General features: G+C 50.8%; 2 protein-coding genes across 2 annotated transcripts in view; both read right to left on the minus strand.

Annotated features, from left to right (window-relative positions):
* LOC135521337 (ATP-binding cassette sub-family B member 6-like) overlaps positions 1 to 73 on the minus strand; it is a 55,839-nt gene extending 55,766 nt beyond the window's left edge. Inside the window, exon 1 of the mRNA XM_064947254.1 lies at positions 32 to 73. Within this exon, the coding sequence (XP_064803326.1) occupies positions 32 to 73 (42 nt within the window). The remainder of the gene's footprint in view (positions 1 to 31) is intronic.
* Positions 74 to 17,520: 17,447 nt separating this feature from the next.
* On the minus strand, positions 17,521 to 20,474 carry LOC135518891 (uncharacterized). The gene is made up of 3 exons (XM_064943843.1): positions 19,332 to 20,474; positions 18,690 to 19,178; positions 17,521 to 18,537 (listed from the first exon to the last, which is right to left on the minus strand). The coding sequence occupies exons 1-3, from the start codon at positions 20,164 to 20,166 to the stop codon at positions 17,897 to 17,899; spliced, it is 1,965 nt and encodes a 654-aa protein (XP_064799915.1). The 5' UTR covers positions 20,167 to 20,474; the 3' UTR covers positions 17,521 to 17,896.
* Between the last annotated feature and the right edge of the window lie 1,066 nt (positions 20,475 to 21,540).

Consider the following 21,540-nt stretch of genomic DNA (forward strand, 5'->3'; position numbering starts at 1 on the left):
TCTATGGTATGGATTGGGTGGTATTTCTCACATGACCGGGCATGTTGTCATGTGAGAGGTTCTGCCCTGCCATTGTCCAGTTTAAATAGAGGCCAATTCAGCTTTAATACTTCATTCTAAAGCAGTTACAAGGAAAGTTGTTACATTTGAATCATTTTATCATTGTTACATTGTATCGTTGTCTCCTGTCTGTTTTCTCCTAGAAGTTGTTATATGTTGTATCATTGTTACATTGTATCGTTGTCTCCAGTCTGTTTTCTCCTAGAAGTTGTTACATGTTGTATCATTGTTACATTGTATCGTTGTCTCCAGTCTGTTTTCTCCAAGAAGTTGTTACATGTTGTGTCATTGTTACATTGTATCATTGTCTCCTGTCTGTTTTCTCCTAGAAGTTGTTACATGTTGTATCATTGTTACATTGTATCGTTGTCTCCTGTCTGTTTTCTCCTAGAAGTTGTTACATGTTGTATCATTGTTACATTGTATCATTGTCTCCAGTGTTTTCTCCAAGAAGTTGTTACATGTTGTATCATTGTTACATTGTATCATTGTCTCCTGTCTGTTTTCTCCTAGAAGTTGTTACATTGTATCATTGTCTCCTGTCTGTTTTCTCCTAGAAGTTGTTACATTGTATCGTTGTCTCCTGTCTGTTTTCTCCTAGAAGTTGTTACATTGTATCGTTGTCTCCTGTCTGTTTTCTCCTAGAAGTTGTTACATTGTATCGTTGTTTCCTGTCTGTTTTCTCCTAGAAGTTGTTACATGTTGTATCATTGTTACATTGTATCATTGTCTCCAGTCTGTTTTCTCCTAGAAGTTGTTACATGTTGTATCATTGTTACATTGTATCGTTGTCTCCAGTCTGTTTTCTCCTAGAAGTTGTTACATGTTTTATCATTGTTACATTGTATCGTTGTCTCCTGTCTGTTTTCTCATAGAAGTTGATACATATTGTATCTTTAGTAGAGCAGTGAGTATGGCGAGCTGTTGTACATTGTATAATTTCACCTGTTAGTGAGAGTGAAGACGAAATTCAACAAATCTTTTTTTTCATCTTAAATGTCAACCTCATAGGAGGTAGAGATGTCCCAGGGAACCCGCAGAGCACAGACCGTTGGTGGTGAACTTGATAAACCTGTTTTTTTTAAATAAAAGTAACAGGGCTCTTCGTCTTTTTTATTTAAAAAATAATCCTATAGGTTCAGGGACCGCAATGGAAATACAAAAACAAAGCATATTGTGATTGGTAAATTAGTTGCAAAAATCGGACCAATAGGAGGCCTCTGAGGCCATTTTTGAATAATGTAAATGTCTCCTTCAATTTCTTATTTTAAAAATAGGCCAAGGGTCATTTTTACTTTTAAAAAACGATAAGTTTTATCAACTTCGACTGTCCTCCAACAGTTTCTGATTTTCCTCTTCACTGCAGAGGTAATGGCAGTACAGTGAGAGGTAATGGTAGTACAGCGAGAGGTAATGGCAGTACAGCGAAAGGTAATGGCAGTACAGCGAGCGGTAATGGCAGTACAGTGATTGGTAATGGCAGTACAGCGAGAGGCAATGGCAGTACAGCGAGAGGTAATGGCAGTACAGCGAGAGGTAATGGTAGTACAGCGAGAGGTAATGGCAGTACAGCGAAAGGTAATGGCAGTACAGCGAGAGGTAATGGCAGTACAGCGAGAGGTAATGGCAGTACAGCGAGAGGTAATGGCAGTACAGCGATTGGTAATGGCAGTACAGCGAGAGGCAATGGCAGTACAGCGAGAGGCAATGGCAGTACAGCGAGAGGTAATGGCAGTACAGCGAGAGGTAATGGCAGTACAGCGAGAGGTAATGGCAGTACAGTGAGAGGTAATGGCAGTACAGTGAGAGGTAATGGCAGTACAGTGAGAGGTAATGGCAGTACAGCGAGAGGCAATGGCAGTACAGCGAGAGGCAATGGCAGTACAGCGAGAGGTAATGGCAGTACAGCGAGAGGTAATGGCAGTACAGCGAGAGGTAATGGCAGTACAGTGATAGGTAATGGCAGTACAGTGAGAGGTAATGGCAGTACAGTGAGAGGTAATGGTAGTACAGTGATAGGTAATGGCAGTACAGTGAGATGTAGTGGCAGTACAGTGAGAGGTAATGGCAGTACAGTGAGAGGTAATGGCAGTACAGTGAGAGGTATTGGTAGTACAGTGAGATGTAGTGGCAGTACAGTGAGATGTAGTGGCAGTACAGTGAGATGTAGTGGCAGTACAGTGAGAGGTAATGGCAGTACAGTGAGAGGTAATGGCAGTACAGTGAGAGGTAATGGCAGTACAGTGAGAGGTAATGGCAGTACAGGGATTGGTAATGGCAGTACAGCGATTGGTAATGACAGTACAGCGAGAGGTAATGGCAGTACAGCGAGAGGTAATGGCAGTACAGTGAGAGGTAATGGCAGTACAGTGAGAGGTAATGGCAGTATCGTGAGAGGTAATGGCAGTACAGTGAGAGGTAATTGCAGTACAGCGAGAGGTAATGGCAGTACAGTGATTGGTAATGGCAGTACAGTGATTGGTAATGGCAGTACAGCGAGAGGTAATGGCAGTACAGTGAGAGGTAATGGCAGTATCGTGAGAGGTAATGGCAGTACAGTGAGAGGTAATGGCAGTACAGCGAGAGGCAATGGCAGTACAGCGAGAGGCAATGGCAGTACAGTGAGAGGTATTGGCAGTACAGTGAGAGGTAATGGCAGTACAGTGAGAGGTAATGGCAGTATCGTGAGAGGTAATGGCAGTACAGTGAGAGGTAATGGCAGTACAGCGAGAGGCAATGGCAGTACAGTGAGAGGTATTGGCAGTACAGTGAGAGGTAATGGCAGTACAGTGAGAGGTAATGGCAGTACAGTGAGAGGTAATGGCAGTACAGTGAGAGGTAATGGCAGTACAGTGAGAGGTAATGGCAGTACAGCGAGAGGCAATGGCAGTACAGTGAGAGGTATTGGCAGTACAGTGAGAGGTAATGGCAGTACAGTGAGAGGTAATGGCAGTACAGTGAGAGGTAATGGCAGTACAGTGAGAGGTATTGGCAGTACAGTGAGAGGTAATGGCAGTACAGTGAGAGGTAATGGCAGTACACTTCACCCACCAAGTCTGATTAGACTTCACTGAACCTCTGAGTAGCTGCGGACATAAGTCCGAATGCACCGGCAGCTCTGACGATATGTAAAGCTTATTAAAGATCAGTGATACTATCAAGAGCAGTGTGCGGTTTCCTTTTTCCTTCATCTTGTTCAATTGTTGCCATGCACCTGCAAAAAAGATTGCTCAGATGTGCGAGTGCCTTTAGAATTTAAGTAAATTATGAAAGTTATTTTTACACATTTATGTAAAAATAATAATAATCTGTCAGAGGAGACCCCAGGAGGAGACCCCAGGAGGAGACCCCAGGGGGAGACCCAGGGGGAGACCCAGGGGGAGACACCAGGAGGAGACCCCAGGGGGAGACCCCAGGAGGAGACACCAGGAGGAAACCCAGGGGGAGACCCCAGGGGGAGACACCAGGAGGAGACCCAGGAGGAGACCCCAGGGGGAGACACCAGGAGGAGACCCCAGGGGGAGACACCAGGAGGAGACCCCAGGAGGAGACCAAGAGGAGACCCCAGGGGGAGACACCAGGAGGAGACCCCAGGGGGAGACCAAGAGGAGACCCCAGGGGGAGACACCAGGAGGAGACCCCAGGGGGAGACACCAGGAGGAGACCCCAGGGGGAGACCCCAGGAGGAGACCCCAGGGGGAGACACCAGGAGGAGACCCCAGGGGGAGACCCAGGAGGAGACCCCAGGGGGAGACACCAGGAGGAGACCCCAGGGGGAGACCCCAGGAGGAGACACCAGGAGGAGACCCAGGGGAGACCCCAGGGGGAGACACCAGGAGGAGACCCAGGAGGAGACCCCAGGGGAGACACCAGGAGGAGACCCCAGGGGAGACACCAGGAGGAGACCCCAGGAGGAGACCAGAGGAGACCCCAGGGGGAGACACCAGGAGGAGACCCCAGGGGAGACCAAGAGGAGACCCCAGGGGAGACACCAGGAGGAGACCCCAGGGGGAGACACCAGGAGGAGACCCCAGGGGGAGACCCCAGGAGGAGACCCCAGGGGGAGACACCAGGAGGAGACACCAGGGGGAGACCCAGGAGGAGACCCCAGGGGGAGACACCAGGAGGAGACCCCAGGAGGAGACCCCAGAGGGAGACCCAGGGGGAGACACCAGGAGGAGACCCAGGGGGAGACCCCAGGGGGAGACACCAGGAGGAGACCCAGGAGGAGACCCCAGGGGGAGACCAAGAGGAGACCCCAGGAGGAGACCCCAGGAGGAGACCCCAGGAGGAGACCCCAGGAGGAGACCAAGAGGAGACCCCAGGAGGAGACCCCAGGAGGAGACCCCAAGAGGAGACCCCAGGGGGAGACACCAGGAGGAGACCAAGAGGAGACCCCAGGGGGAGACCAAGAGGAGACCCCAGGAGGAGACCCCAGGAGGAGACCCCAGGGGGAGACACCAGGAGGAGACCCCAGGGGAGACCAAGAGGAGACCCCAGGAGGAGACCCCAGGAGGAGACCCCAGGGGGAGACCCCAGGGGAGACACCAGGAGGAGACCCCAGGAGGAGACCCAGGAGGAGACCCCAGGGGGAGACCCCAGGAGGAGACCCCAGGAGGAGACCAAGAGGAGACCCCAGGAGGAGACCCCAGGAGGAGACACCAGGAGGAGACCCCAGGGGGAGACCCAGGAGGAGACCAAGAGGAGACCCCAGGGGGAGACCAAGAGGAGACCCCAGGAGGAGACCCCAGGAGGAGACCCCAGGAGGAGACCCCAGGGGGAGACACCAGAAGGAGACCCCAGGGGGAGACCCAGGAGGAGACCAAGAGGAGACCCCAGGGGGAGACCAAGAGGAGACCCCAGGAGGAGACCCCAGGAGGAGACCCCAGGGGGAGACACCAGGAGGAGACACCAGGGGGAGACCAAGAGGAGACCCCAGGAGGAGACCCCAGGGGGAGACCCCAGGAGGAGACCCCAGGAGGAGACCCCAGGGGGAGACCCCAGGGGGAGACCCCAGGAGGAGACCCCAGGAGGAGACCCCAGGGGGAGACCAAGAGGAGACCCCAGGAGGAGACCCCAGGAGGAGACACCAGGAGGAGACCCCAGGAGGAGACCAAGAGGAGACCCCAGGAGGAGACCCCAGGAGGAGACCAAGAGGAGACCCCAGGAGGAGACCCCAGGAGGAGACACCAGGAGGAGACCCCAGGGGGAGACCCAGGAGGAGACCAAGAGGAGACCCCAGGGGGAGACCAAGAGGAGACCCCAGGAGGAGACCCCAGGAGGAGACCCCAGGAGGAGACCCCAGGGGGAGACACCAGGAGGAGACCCCAGGGGGAGACCCAGGAGGAGACCAAGAGGAGACCCCAGGGGGAGACCAAGAGGAGACCCCAGGAGGAGACCCCAGGAGGAGACCCCAGGGGGAGACACCAGGAGGAGACACCAGGGGGAGACCAAGAGGAGACCCCAGGAGGAGACCCCAGGGGGAGACCCCAGGAGGAGACCCCAGGAGGAGACCCCAGGGGGAGACCCCAGGGGGAGACCCCAGGAGGAGACCCCAGGAGGAGACCCCAGGAGGAGACCCCAGGGGGAGACACCAGGAGGAGACCCCAGGGGGAGACCCAGGAGGAGACCAAGAGGAGACCCCAGGGGGAGACCAAGAGGAGACCCCAGGAGGAGACCCCAGGAGGAGACCCCAGGGGGAGACACCAGGAGGAGACACCAGGGGGAGACCCCAGGGGGAGACCCCAGGAGGAGACCCCAGGAGGAGACCCCAGGAGGAGACCCAGGAGGAGACCAAGAGGAGACCCCAGGAGGAGACCAAGAGGAGACCCCAGGAGGAGACACCAGGGGGAGACCAAGAGGAGACCCCAGGAGGAGACCCCAGGAGGAGACCCCAGGGGGAGACCCAGGAGGAGACCAAGAGGAGACCCCAGGAGGAGACACCAGGGGGAGACCAAGAGGAGACCCCAGGAGGAGACCCCAGGAGGAGACCCCAGGAGGAGACCCCAGGAGGAGACACCAGGAGGAGGCCCCAGGAGGAGACCCCAGGGGGAGACCAAGAGGAGACCCCAGGAGGAGACCCCAGGGGGAGACCAAGAGGAGACCCCAGGAGGAGACACCAGGGGGAGACCAAGAGGAGACCCCAGGAGGAGACCCCAGGAGGAGACCCCAGGGGGAGACCCAGGAGGAGACCAAGAGGAGACCCCAGGAGGAGACACCAGGGGGAGACCAAGAGGATACCCCAGGAGGAGACCCCAGGAGGAGACCCCAGGAGGAGACCAAGAGGAGACCCCAGGAGGAGACCCCAGGGGGAGACCCATGAGGAGACCCCAGGGGGAGACCCAGAGGAGACCCCAGGAGGAGACCCCAGGAGGAGACCCAGAGGAGACCCCAGGGGGAGACCAAGAGGAGACCCCAGGAGGAGACCCCAGGGGGAGACCCCAGGGGGAGACCCAGAGGAGACCCCAGGGGGAGACCAAGAGGAGACCCCAGGAGGAGACCCCAGGAGGAGACCCCAGGAGGAGACACCAGGGGGAGACCCCAGGAGGAGACCCCAGGAGGAGACCCCAGGAGGAGACCCCAGGGGAGACCAAGAGGAGACCCCAGGAGGAGACCCCAGGGGGAGACCCAGAGGAGACCCCAGGGGGAGACCCAGAGGAGACCCCAGGAGGAGACCCCAGGAGGAGACCCAGAGGAGACCCCAGGGGGAGACCAAGAGGAGACCCCAGGAGGAGACCCCAGGAGGAGACCCCAGGGGGAGACCCAGAGGAGACCCCAGGGGGAGACCAAGAGGAGACCCCAGGAGGAGACCCCAGGAGGAGACCCCAGGGGGAGACCCCAGGAGGAGACCCCAGGAGGAGACCCCAGGAGGAGACCCCAGGGGGAGACCCAGAGGAGACCCCAGGGGGAGACCAAGAGGAGACCCCAGGAGGAGACCCCAGGAGGAGACCCAGGAGGAGACCCCAGGGGGAGACCAAGAGGAGACCCCAGGAGGAGACCCCAGGAGGAGACCCAGGAGGAGACCCCAGGGGAGACCCAGGAGGAGACCCCAGGAGGAGACACCAGGAGGAGACCCCAGGGGAGACCAAGAGGAGACCCCAGGAGGAGACCCCAGGAGGAGACCCAGGAGGAGACCCCAGGGGGAGACACCAGGGGGAGACCCCAGGAGGAGACCCCAGGGGGAGACCCCAGGAGGAGACCCCAGGAGGAGACCCCAGGAGGAGACCCAGGAGGAGACCCCAGGGGGAGACCCCAGGAGGAGACCCCAGGGGGAGACACCAGGAGGAGACCCCAGGGGGAGACCCAGGAGGAGACCCCAGGAGGAGACCCCAGGGGGAGACCCCAGGAGGAGACCCCAGGAGGAGACCCCAGGAGGAGACCCCAGGAGGAGACCCAGGAGGAGACCCCAGGAGGAGACCCCAGGAGGAGACACCAGGAGGAGACCCCAGGGGGAGACCAAGAGGAGACCCCAGGAGGAGACCCCAGGAGGAGACCCAGGAGGAGACCCCAGGGGGAGACACCAGGGGGAGACCCCAGGGGGAGACCCCAGGAGGAGACCCCAGGGGGAGACCCCAGGAGGAGACCCCAGGGGGAGACCCCAGGAGGAGACCCCAGGGGGAGACACCAGGAGGAGACCCCAGGAGGAGACACCAGGAGGAGACCCAGGAGGAGACCCCAGGGGGAGACCCCAGGAGGAGACCCCAGGGGGAGACACCAGGAGGAGACCCCAGGGGGAGACCCAGGAGGAGACCCCAGGAGGAGACCCCAGGGGGAGACCCCAGGAGGAGACCCCAGGAGGAGACCCCAGGAGGAGACCCCAGGGGGAGACCCAGAGGAGACCCCAGGGGGAGACCAAGAGGAGACCCCAGGAGGAGACCCCAGGAGGAGACCCAGGAGGAGACCCCAGGGGGAGACCAAGAGGAGACCCCAGGAGGAGACCAAGAGGAGACCCCAGGAGGAGACCCCAGGAGGAGACCAAGAGGAGACCCCAGGAGGAGACCCAGGGGGAGACCCCAGGAGGAGACACCAGGAGGAGACCCCAGGAGGAGACCCCAGGAGGAGACCAAGAGGAGACCCCAGGGGGAGACCCCAGGAGGAGACCCCAGGAGGAGACCCTAGGAGGAGACACCAGGAGGAGACACCAGGAGGAGACCCAGGAGGAGACCCCAGGGGGAGACCCAGGAGGAGACCCAGGGGGAGACCCCAGGAGGAGACCCCAGGAGGAGACCCTAGGAGGAGACACCAGGAGGAGACACCAGGAGGAGACACCAGGGGGAGACCCCAGGGGGAGACACCAGGGGGAGACACCAGGGGGAGACCCCAGGGGGAGACACCAGGGGGAGCTGACGACACACTAACGCAAAGTAGCCAATGACCTAAGAAGACGACAGAGAAACAAGCAACGTGTGATCAAGTTACCAAAACAACCAGTCTTGTGCCTCATGTTGACAGCTCAGATTATTGAATGGCATCTTTGCAGATTGAACCTACTGTATTTGTTTATAGTATACCGTGTTCACCACATTGGGTAAATGATAGTTTCACAATGTCTAAAACAACCAGGTATGAATTCAAATCAAAGTGTATAGGATACAGCAGATGAAAACGGAACAGTGAAGTTGCTGAATAGCAGCACTTCCTCAACAGAGCAGAATACATGCAAAGTACTGTAGTAAACTGTATCAAACTCAAACTCAAATTTACTCAAACATAAAAAATAAAGGGTAATAACGGTATAATCTTTGTTATGTCACGCAGGGTAGACTAGTGGTTAGAGCGTTGGACTAGTAACCGGAAGGTGGCAAGTTCAAGCCCCCGAGCTGACAAGGTACAAATCTGTCGTTCTGCCCCTGAACAGGCAGTTAACCCACTGTTCCTAGGCCGTCATTGAAAATTAGAATGAGTTCTTAACTGACTTGCCTAGTCAAATAAAGGTAAAAAAAATATATATATATATATATATATTTAAAAATCACAACCAACTGACTGCAGCATCAACGCAAAAAGGCAGCATGGGGGAGAAGGACCTTGTCTGTCGGCCCTGCAGTAACCCCCTGCAGTAACCACTGCAGTTACCCCCTGCAGTAACCCCCTGCAGTAACCTCCTGCAGTAACCCCCTGCAGTAACCCCCTGCAGTTACCCCCTGCAGTAACCTCCTGCAGTAACCTCCTGCAGTAACCCCCTGCAGTAACCCCCTGCAGTAACCTCCTGCAGTAACCCCCTGCAGTAACCCCCTGCAGTAACCCCCTGCAGTAACCCCCTGCAGTAACCCCTGCAGTAACCCCCTGCAGTAACCTCCTGTAGTAACCCCTGCAGTTACCCCCTGCAGTAACCCCCTGCAGTAACCCCCTGCAGTAACCTCCTGTAGTAACCCCCTGCAGTTACCCCCTGCAGTAACCCCCTGCAGTAACCCCCTGCAGTTACCCCCTACAGTAACCCCCTGCAGTTACCCCCTGCAGTAACCCCCTGCAGTAACCCCCTGCAGTTACCCCCTGCAGTAACCCCCTGCAGTTACCCCCTGCAGTAACCCCCTGCAGTTACCCCCTGCAGTAACCCCCTGCAGTAACCCCCTGCAGTAACCCCCTGCAGTTACCCCCTACAGTAACCCCCTGCAGTTACCCCCTGCAGTTACCCCCTACAGTAACCCCCTGCAGTAACCCCCTGCAGTTACCCCCTGCAGTTACCCCCTACAGTAACCCCCTGCAGTAACCCCCTGCAGTAACCCCCTGCAGTTACCCCCTGCAGTTACCCCCTGCAGTTACCCCCTACAGTAACCCCCTGCAGTAACCCCCTGCAGTAACCCCTGCAGTTACCCCCTGCAGTTACCCCCTGCAGTTACCCCCTGCAGTAACCCCCTGCAGTAACCTCCTGCAGTAACCACTGCAGTAACCCCCTGCAGTAACCCAACATTGGTTAGAGAAAATTGTGAGAAATAAAAAAGTACACCAGTTTCATTTAAGGACCAACAGGTTGACAGCTGTTCCATACAGGTTGACAGCTGTGCCATACAGGTTGACAGCTGTGTCATAAAAATGGCTAAATAGTTGGGAGGGGATTTTCGATGTACCGATTCCATGGCACGTGGTTTATGAACTGATACAAAACAACGCCGGACTCAAAACTTATGATTTTTTCCAATTTAAATTATTGTACAAGATTCTTGCAACCAATAGAAGGTCATATAATGGGGGATACAACCTTCCTGCCCTGCAGATTGTGCTGCAGAAGACTTGTTTTGAACTTGGTTTGGACAGAACCATTAGGTCACTTGTTTTTGGTACTGTCCATATGTAGCTTGGTTTTGGTACTGTCCATATGTAGCTTGGTTTTGGTACTGTCCATATGTAGCTTGGTTTTGGTACTGTCCATATGTAGCTTGTTTTTGGTACTGTCCATATGTAGCTTGGTTTTGGTACTGTCCATATGTAGCTTGTTTTTGGTACTGTCCATATGTAGCTTGGTTTTGGTACTGTCCATATGTAGCTTGGTTTTGGTACTGTCCATATGTAGCTTGTTTTTGGTACTGTACATATGTAGCTTGGTTTTGGTACTGTCCATATGTAGCTTGGTTTTGGTACTGTCCATATGTAGCTTGTTTTTGGTACTGTACATATGTAGCTTGGTTTTGGTACTGTACATATGTAGCTTGGTTTTGGTCGGAGCTTGGTTTTGGTCACAGGTTCAGGAATGGCAACATTTACTTGGAGCTAACTCTGCAAAATAGCACTACTGGGTGATTAAAAAAGTCATAGTCAATCGATCAATGATGTAATCATACTCAAAAATGTTATCTTTGCAATCTGTAGGAACTCTGAGAATAGAAAGGTTGAGATATTTTGGCAAACATCACAGCAGTTAAAAAATATATGTCAGCTAGAAATCAAAACTGGATGGTGGTCAGAGATAGATGGGAGGGATTGAGGGGAGATGGGACTGGACGGTGTTCAGAGATAGATGGGAGGGGTTGAGGGGAGCTGAAGGACAGGACTGGATGGTGGTCAGAGATAGATGGGAGGGGTTGAGGGGAGCTGAAGGACGGGACTGGATGGTGGTCAGAGATAGATGGGAGGGATTGAGGGGAGCTGGGACTGGATGGTGTTCAGAGATAGATGTGAGGGGTTGAGGGGAGCTGAAGGATGAGACTGCATGGTGTTCAGCGATAGATGGGAGGGGTTGAGGGGAGCTGAAGGACTGGATGGTGTTCAGAGATAGATGGAGGGGTTGAGGGGAGCTGAAGGACTGGATGGTGGTCAGAGATAGATGGGAGGGGTTGAGGGGAGCTGAAGGGTGTGACTGGATGGTGTTCAGAGATAGATGGGAGGGGTTGAGGGGAGCTGAAGGATGGGACTGGATGGTGATCAGAGATAGATGTGAGGGGTTGAGGGGAGCTGAAGGATGAGACTGCATGGTGTTCAGCGATAGATGGGAGGGGTTGAGGGGAGCTGAAGGACTGGATGGTGTTCAGAGATAGATGGAGGGGTTGAGGGGAGCTGAAGGACTGGATGGTGTTCAGAGATAGATGGAGGGGTTGAGGGGAGCTGAAGGACTGGATGGTGTTCAGAGATAGATGGGAGGGGTTGAGGGGAACCCATAGACATCACCAGATGCTGGGTTTCTTCCCTGGAAACGCTCTGCCTTTACTGCAGCTGTCTTCACTTCCTGCTTGTGCTTGGGGTGTTGTGCCTTCAGCAAGTGAAATGCCTGCTCAGTTGGATTCCGGTCAGGTGATTGACTTTGCCATTGCAGAACATTCCACTTCTTTGCCTTAAAAAAGTATTGGGTTGCTTTCGCAGTATGCTTTGGGTCATTGTCACTGTGATGCGCCATCCCATGAAATTTGAAGCATTTGGCTGAATCTGAGCAGATAATATAGCCGTAAACACTTCAGAATTCATCCTGCTGCTTTTGTCAGCAGTCACATCATCACTAAATACAAGGGAAGCAGTTCCATTAGCAGCCATACATTCCCACACCGTAAAACCACCTCCTCCATGCTTCACAGATGAGGCGGTGTGCTCTGATGATGAGCAGTTCCTTCCCTTCTCTTCTCTTCCTATCATTCTGGTACAAGTTGATCTTTGTCTCATCTGTCCACAGGTTGCAGGCGTTTTTAGATGTTGTTTGAAACACTTTTATCTGCTCTTCCTGTTATTGAGGCAAACCAATGGTTTACATCAACGGGGTCGGACTGTTCTCAGTACTACACAAGCTGACCAATGGTTTACATCAACGGGGTCGGACTGTTCTCAGTACTACACAAGCTGACCAATGGTTTACATCAACGGGGTCGGACTGTTCTCAGTACTACACAAGCTGACCAATGGTTTACATCAACGGGGTCGGACTGTTCTCAGTACTACACAAGCTGACCAATGGTTTACATCAACGGGTCGGACTGTTCTCAGTACTACACAAGCTGACCAATGGTTTACATCAACGGGTCGGACTATTCTCAGTACTACACAAGCTGACCAATGGTTTACATCAACGGGGTCTCTGTTCCCTCAGTACTACACAAGCTGACCAATGGTTTACATCAACAGGGTCGGACTGTTCTCAGTACTACACAAGCTGACCAATGGTTTACATCAACTTCGGACTCAGTACTACACAAGCTGACCAATGGTTTACATCAACGGGGTCGGACTGTTCTCAGTACTACACAAGCTGACCAATGGTTTACATCAACGGGGTCGGACTGTTCTCAGTACTAAACAAGCTGACCAATGGTTTACATCAACGGGGTCGGACTGTTCTCAGTACTACACAAGCTGACCAATGGTTTACATCAACGGGGTCGGACTGTTCTCAGTACTACACAAGCTGACCAATGGTTTACATCTTGTGGTAAACGCTCTGTATTTACTCTGGTGAAGTCTTCTCTTGATTGTTGACTTTGACACAGATACACCTACCTCCTTGACACAGATACACCTACCTCCTTGACACAGATACACTTACCTCCTTGACACAGATACACTTACCTCCTTGACACAGATACACCTACCTCCTTGACACAGATACACCTACCTCCTTGACACAGATACACTTACCTCCTTGACACAGATACACCTACCTCCTTGACACAGATACACCTACCTCCTTGACACAGATACACTTACCTCCTTGACACAGATACACCTACCTCCTTGACACAGATACACCTACCTCCTTGACACAGATACACCTACCTCCTTGACACAGATACACCTACCTCCTTGACACAGATACACCTACTTGACACAGATACACCTACCTCATTGACACAGATACACCTACCCTTGACACAGATACACTGACACAGATACCTCCTTGACACAGATACACCTACCTCCTTGACACAGATACACCTACCTCCTTGACACAGATACACTACCTCCTTGACACAGATACACCTACCTCCTTGACACAGATACACCTACCTCCTTGACACAGATACACTTACCTCCTTGACACAGATACACCTACCTCCTTGACACAGATACACCTACCTCCTTGACACAGATACACCTACCTCCTTGACACAGATACACCTACCTCCTTGACACAGATACACCTACCTCCTTGACACAGATACACCTACCTCCTTGACACAGATACACCTACCTCATTGACACAGATACACCTACCTCCTTGACACAGATACACCTACCTCCTTGACACAGATACACCTACCTCCTTGACACAGATACACCTACCTCATTGACACAGATACACCTACCTCCTTGACACAGATACACCTACCTCCTTGACACAGATACACCTACCTCATTGACACAGATACACACAGATACACCTACCTCCTTGACACAGATACACTGACACAGATACCTACCCTTGACACAGATACACCTACCTCCTTGACACAGATACACCTACCTCCTTGACACAGATACACACCTGACCAGATACACCTTGACACAGATACACCTACCTCCTTGACACAGATACACTTACCTCCTTGACACAGATACACCTACCTCCTTGACACAGATACACTTACCTCCTTGACACAGATACACCTACCTCCTTGACACAGATACACCTACCTCCTTGACACAGATACACCTACCTCCTTGACACAGATACACCTACCTCCTTGACACAGATACACCTACCTCCTTGACACAGATACACCTACCTCCTTGACACAGATACACCTACCTCCTTGACACAGATACACCTACCTCCTTGACACAGATACACCTACCTCCTTGACACAGATACACTTACCTCCTTGACACAGATGACACCTACCTCCTTGACACAGATACACCTACCTCCTTGACACAGATACACCTACCTCCTTGACACAGATACACTACCTCCTTGACACAGATACACCTACCTCCTTGACACAGATACTACCTCCTTGACACAGATACCTCCTTGACACAGATACACCTACCTCCTTGACACAGATACGCCTACCTCCTTGACACAGATACACCTACCTCCTTGACAGATACACCTACCTCCTTGACACAGATACACCTACCTCCTAGACTTTGACACAGATACACCTACCTCCTTGACACAGATACACCTACCTCCTAGACTTTGACACAGATAATCCTACCTCCTTGAGGGTGTTCTTGATCTGGCCAACTGTTGTGAAGGGGTTTGCTCTTCACCAGAGAAAGAATCCTTCTGTCATCCAGCTCCCTGAGACATGAGACAGATTGGTGGGATGGCATACAGGCTATCGCCAATTTATTAACGCACAATTTGCCCAAATGGATCATGGAAACCACTTCAACCACTTCCTTTTCATTCCACACTCGGTTTTCGCTAAGTGTTTTTTTAAAAATTTTTTAATAGGTGTGACGTCATTCCATCCAGCTGTTTTCACGGACAATGGAAACACACAGTAACAGGAAATTGTCCCATCTATTTTCTATGCAAACGTTCTAAATGCTGTCAAAACATAACTGACAGAACAGGTTCATGGAAACAGCTGTTTACCGTGAACACTGCTAATGACACTATCAAGTAGGGACAAGAGGAATGAAGCGAGGGAAATTCTGTCTGATCAAAGACTAGGCCGAACTCTAAAAAGTGATTCATAATGTATTGGATAGTTTCCCATTATGTCATTGAATAGGCCTAAATCTGAATAGAGCTTATAAGTATTATTATCATGATTTAAATCCAGTTGCAGAGCAATACAATGTATAAATAACAGTTGATTAAATAATATTGACAATAAAGTTTGCCAAATAAAAATAATTCGTTTGACCAAGATGCAAAACGATTCTATCAGTTATACAAGTACAGTGATTTATCCTCCATATTTCAAGACATGTAGGGATGGTCATTATTCAAGTTAACATAAATAATGTATTTTAATAAAAATACTGTTGTTGTACATTAAAACATTCTCAGGTAATAAAAAAAAAAGAAATTCAATTATCATTATTAGGCTGTTATCCTAAAATAAAAGCCTTTTTGATCAATTTGTCACAGGAAATTTTGATAATTTTGCATTCACACAATTCCCGTTGAAATATCTCATGTTATTGGCCCTGCATCAGAAGGCATAGGCTGTGTCTGAAAATGACACCCTAAACCCTATATTGTGCACTACTTTTGACCAGAGCCATAAAGACCTTTGTCAAACGTAGTGCACTACATAGGGAATAGGGTGCCATACAACGGAGTGACTCCACAAAACACATCATCTGCTCTATTGTTACTGGTAGAGTAGAACTGGTAGAGTAGAACTGGTACTGGTAGAGTAGAACTGGTAGAGTAGAACTGGTACTGGTAGAGTAGAACTGGCAGAGTAGACTGGTACTAGTAGAGTAGAACTGGTACTGGTAGAACTGTTACTGGTAGAGTAGACCTGGTACTGGTAGAGTAGACCTGGTACTGGTAGAGTAGAACTGGTACTGGTAGAGTAGAACTGGTAGAGTAGAACTGGTACTGGTAGAGTAGAACTGGTACTGGTAGAGTAGAACTGGTAGAGGAGAACTGGTAGAGTAGAACTGGTACTGGTAGTGTAGAACTGGTAGAGTAGAACTGGTACTGGTAGAGTAGAACTGGTACTGGTAGAGGAGAACTGGTAGAGTAGAACTGGTAGAGTAGAACTGGTACTGGTAGAGTAGAACTGGTAGAGTAGAACTGGTACTGGTAGAGTAGAACTGGTACTGGTAGAACTGGTACTGGTAGAGTAGACCTGGTACTGGTAGAGTAGAACTGGTACTGGTAGAGTAGAACTGGTAGAGTAGAACTGGTACTGGTAGAGTAGAACTGGTACTGGTAGAGTAGAACTGGTAGAGGAGAACTGGTAGAGTAGAACTGGTACTGGTAGTGTAGAACTGGTAGAGTAGAACTGGTACTGGTAAAGTAGAACTGGTAGAGGAGAACTGGTAGAGTAGAACTGGTACTGGTAGTGTAGAACTGGTAGAGTAGAACTGGTACTGGTAGTGCAGAACTGGTAGAGTAGAACTGGTACTGGTAGAGTAGAACTGGTAGAGTAGAACTGGTAGAACTGGTACTGGTAGAGTAGACCTGGTACTGGTAGAGTAGACCTGGTACTGGTAGAGTAGAACTGGTACTGGTAGAGTAGAACTGGTAGAGTAGAACTGGTACTGGTAGAGTAGAACTGGTAGAGGAGAACTGGTAGAGTAGAACTGGTAGTGTAGAACTGGTAGAGTAGAACTGGTACTGGTAAAGTAGAACTGGTAGAGGAGAACTGGTAGAGTAGAACTGGTACTGGTAGTGTAGAACTGGTAGAGTAGAACTGGTACTGGTAGTGCAGAACTGGTAGAGTAGAACTGGTACTGGTAGAGTAGAACTGGTAGAGTAGAACTGGTAGAACTGGTACTGGTAGAGTAGAACTGGTACTGGTAGAGTAGAACTGGTAGAACTGGTACTGGTAGAGTAGAACTGGTACTGGTTGAACTGGTACTGGTAGACCTGGTACTGGTAGAGTAGAACTGGTACTGGTTTAACTGGTAGAGTAGAACTGGTAGACCTGGTACTGGTAGAGTAGAACTGGTACTGGTAGACCTGGTACTGGTAGAGTAGAACTGGTAGAGTAGAACTGGTACTGGTAGAGTAGAACTGGTACTGGTAGAGTAGAACTGGTAGAGTAGAACTGGTACTGTAATGTTGGTCTCCTGCCCTCTAATTCAAATGTGGACCACAAAGCCAATTCCACTCTTCCCCTCGAATCAGGGACTGATTTAGACCTGGGACACCAGGTGGGTGACTCCCCTCTAATCAGGGACTGATTTAGACCTGGGACACCAGGTGGGTGACTCCCCTCTAATCAGGGACTGATTTAGACCTGGGACACCAGGTGGGTGATTCCCCTCTAATCAGGGACTGATTTAGACCTGGGACACCAGGTGGGGGATTCCCCTCTAATCAGGGACTGATTTAGACCTGGGACACCAGGTGGGGATTCCCTCTAATCAGGGACTGATTTAGACCTGGGACACCAGGTGGGGGATTCCCCTCTAATCAGGGACTGATTTAGACCTGGGACACCAGGTGGGGGATTCCCCTCTAATCAGGGACTGATTTAGACCTGGGACACCAGGTGGGTGATTCCCCTCTAATCAGGGACTGATTTAGACCTGGGACACCAGGTGGGGGATTCCCCTCTAATCAGGGACTGATTTAGACCTGGGACACCAGGTGGGTGATTCCCCTCTAATCAGGGACTGGTTTAGACCTGGGACACCAGGTGGGGGATTCCCCTCTAATCAGAGACTGATTTAGACCTGGGACACCAGGTGGGTGTAATTCATTATCAGGTAGAACAAACAAAAAAACAGCAGTAATCCAGAACTTGTTGGGTAAGATTTGAATACCCATGATCCCTTGTTACTGGTAGAGCTCAGAGTCTGTCAGGGAGAGGCCCTGCTGTGAGGATGATGTCATTGTTGGCTGCATAATGTGCTCCACCATACTGTGTCCTCCATGTTGCCCCAGCATTAGAGAGGAGGAGTTGAACTGGAGAGGAGGGTAGTTAATGTTACCAGCCCCAGTCTCACAGTGACTTCTGTTGTACAAAAAGCTGTTATTGTACTGCGATTGAGAGATGGCAGCACTGTTCCTCTGCGGAGTCTGAGTGGGGCCTGTGGTTTTGTGTTGTGTGTGGTGGCTAATCTGGCTATGATTCCCCAGCCCACTGTTCAGACTATTCCCCTGGCTCAGTCCCGGGCCAGTCGGTTGGTGTTGTGTCTGTTGGGTCATCTGAGTCAGTAGACAGGCCTGCAGCTTCCTCTTGGCTCTCCAGCGGGCCACTCTGAGCCGGGTCTTCTCCCGTCTCTCCTTCACCAGGTCAGCTAATAGAGGCTGGGGAAGGTTCTTCTCCATCTCCCTCTGACGGGTCTGGCTCCTCCTCCTCAGCTCAGTTCGTCTCATTTTAAACTCCTCGTACAGACTCAGGTCCTTGGGCCACGGACGCACCATGGGCCTGGGAGCAACTCCTGACATGGACATCACTGCCTGGGACATCCCATCTGAGGAAGAAGAGGACAAAAAAACATTCCATAAGATTGGATAAATCATATTTTATTGAACAGAAGCATAGTGACCACAACAAAGCAGTATTTTGCCTTGGGACATGGCTGTAGATTATGGAGCCACCATGTCTTGGGGAAATTTAACTCACATGAACAAGAGTTGGCTGAGGTGAAGGGTGTATTCTCTGCTAAGGTCCTCTGGCTCTGTGGTGGACAGGGTGCTCTCCTATCCCTCTGGCGTTGAGAGCCTGGGATGGTCCTATGACTGTCCAGGACGAGGTTGCCCTGAATCTGCCGATCTAAAAGGTTGCCCTGAGAGTTGAAGCCTTCGGCAGCCAGGTTTATCAGCAGGGTCTCCACCTCCTCTGGTTCCTGTTTGATACAGATGATCTCCACCTCAGCTTCCTCCTCTTTCACTTGGAACTGGGACAGGGGCTGGGAGGATGGCAGTACATTCCTGGCAGAGCAGTCTGCTCCATCAATCCTGGGAGGGGAGAGGACCAGCTGGGCCCCAGGGTCTGTGCTTGTCTCTGGTGGCTGTGTACTTATGGTCCACTCAGCCTGACACTCTTCTTCTTCCTCCTCCCTCCTCTGGCTCTCATCAGACACCTCGGGGTCTAGGAGGGCTGGGGGCTCCTCTGGGGGGATAGAGAGGTAACATGGTGGTCAACAAACACGGGGAAAATAGAGGGCTATACTAGTTCAGTCAGGCCACCAATTTACATACACAAGCAAACACAGAATAATAGCCACATACAAAACCCGACAAGATCTGAGAAATGACATTCTACCTTTCAAAGGTTCCAGATGCTCTGATGAACTATTCATTGCAGAGACAGTGGGTGTCAATGTCCGGTCCTCCGGAGTCTGGGAGATCACAGTTGTCAGATCATCATGACTGTCAAAGGATGTTGATGTTGCCCTAACGGTTACCATATTATCAGAGGGCTGGGTGGCCCTGACCAAGTTATCAGAAGGCTGGGTGGCCCTAACCAAGTTATCAGAAGGCTGGGTGGCCCTGACCAAGTTATCAGAAGGCTGGGTGGCCCTGACCAAATTATCAGAGGGCTGGGTGGCCCTTACCAAATTATCAGAGGGCTGGGTGGCCCTGACCAAATTATCAGAGGGCTGGGTGGCCCTGACCAAATTATCAGAGGGCTGGGTAGCCCTGACCATATTCTCAGAGGGTATGGTGATGGTGACTCGATTCCTTGCCTGTACGTTTCCATTTGTAGTGGGAATTTGGTTGTTGTTTGGAACCGTCCTTCTCGGCGGCTGTGGTAAACCCGAGGACAGTGCGGCCTCGGAGGAACCGTGAATTCTGCGGGGATCAGAATGGCCGAATGCTGTCCGGTAGGTCTGATAAGTGGCAGAGTGCGCGTTCTCACCCAGAGCGTTCATGTGTTTCCGCATGGTCTTCATCTGAGATCGGGATATCTCCAGCATCTGTCTTATGTTCTCCGCCTCTTTCTCTTTAGCTACTACCTCCATCTTCAGCTCGTCGAATTTAATGCCGACCACTCTAAGCATCTCTCCCAACACCGTCTCAACAGCGGCACTAACCGCTCTCTCTATCACGGTACCCATCTGTCCCCGCATTAGGGAAATTGTTAGACTGATATCCATTTTTGTAAACCTGCAAATAACAACCTTTCAATTTGTTTATAACATCGGAGGTCAAATTTTATAGTCTGTCGTCCATCGTGAAATGCATAGCAAGCGATAGATTGCTGCTAACATCGAGCTACCCTCGAAGTAAGCGGAAAACCTGCTCCAGAGAGCTAACTAAACAAGACAATTGAAAGGCTTTTCACTGTTTGTAAGTTATTAAATAGTAAAAAGTCCCTGGCTAATTTTGAAACCAAAAGATGTCAGAGAAACTGAAAATATTTCAACTTCGGATCTATGTAAACAAATAGGTTCTCCTTGAATCGTTCCTGTGTTTCATCAAATATGTCCGATAGGATTGCCGGATTGGAGGTTTAAGTTCCGGGTAGGACCATGACGAGAAATCTTTAACGGCCTTACCTTGGAAGGTATGCTATGCTGTGCAAATCATGAACTCAACAGGTTACAATACGATATGATTTGTTAAAATTGGACTGAATATGGCTAGAACGTAGAATTAGATACTACTGCACTGTTGGAGCTAACAATTCACAATACACACAAATCTAAAAGTAAAAGTATGGAATTAAAAAATAATGTCGAAGTGGCACTGACAAAAATACAGTAAAATACAGTATATACATATTCAATGAGTAAAACAGTATGTAAACATTATTTAAGTGACCAGTTAGATCAGAATTGCTGTCATTGTCATTGGCCTGGACAAAGAATTAAGCTAGCTATTGCAGAACACCAACACAAGCAGACCAGAAACAGAAGTTTTTATGAAAATGACGTTTTGCCAAATCCAAACTGGCATCTGTTTGGGGGCGTTTTGCTGCACATTGACAACCCACAGTAGAGCGCAGCTCAACGCTGATTGGCAAAGTATTTTATCAAGGGAGACCAAAAGCTTCCTGGCATCAATCAATCAAATGCTACCTCAGCAACATGTTCAACTCTTTTGGTCCAGACAGCATCAGATCCTGAGACCGAGGGGTGCTGAAAGATTTTATTTTAAAAAATATTGGTGAAATATTTAGAGAAGCCTGACTTCCCTTGGCATCCATGAAAACACACAACTGCTTCTGAACACATTTCTGTAGGTTGTCAATTCTTGCAAATGTTTTAAAATACGTATGTTTGCTAGCTGGACAGTCAAGTGCTAAACTGTAAACCAATCAAAACTTGTTTACTATCCAAGGTATATCTCTGCTGATCATATCTGCCAATCACGTTATCCGTATATACAGTAAATAGTAGACAACTGGTGACTGTTTTACGGGAGGGGACGAGACAGCCCTTTACGTTGCTGGTTTCGTAGTTAATAGAGCCCCGTTCTTTTGGTCAATAATCAACATTGGAACAGAAGGAGCACTTGGGACCAGAACA

The sequence above is a fragment of the Oncorhynchus masou genome, chromosome 29 (genome assembly GCF_036934945.1).
Source record: "Oncorhynchus masou masou isolate Uvic2021 chromosome 29, UVic_Omas_1.1, whole genome shotgun sequence".
Taxonomy (NCBI): Eukaryota; Metazoa; Chordata; class Actinopteri; order Salmoniformes; family Salmonidae; genus Oncorhynchus; species Oncorhynchus masou.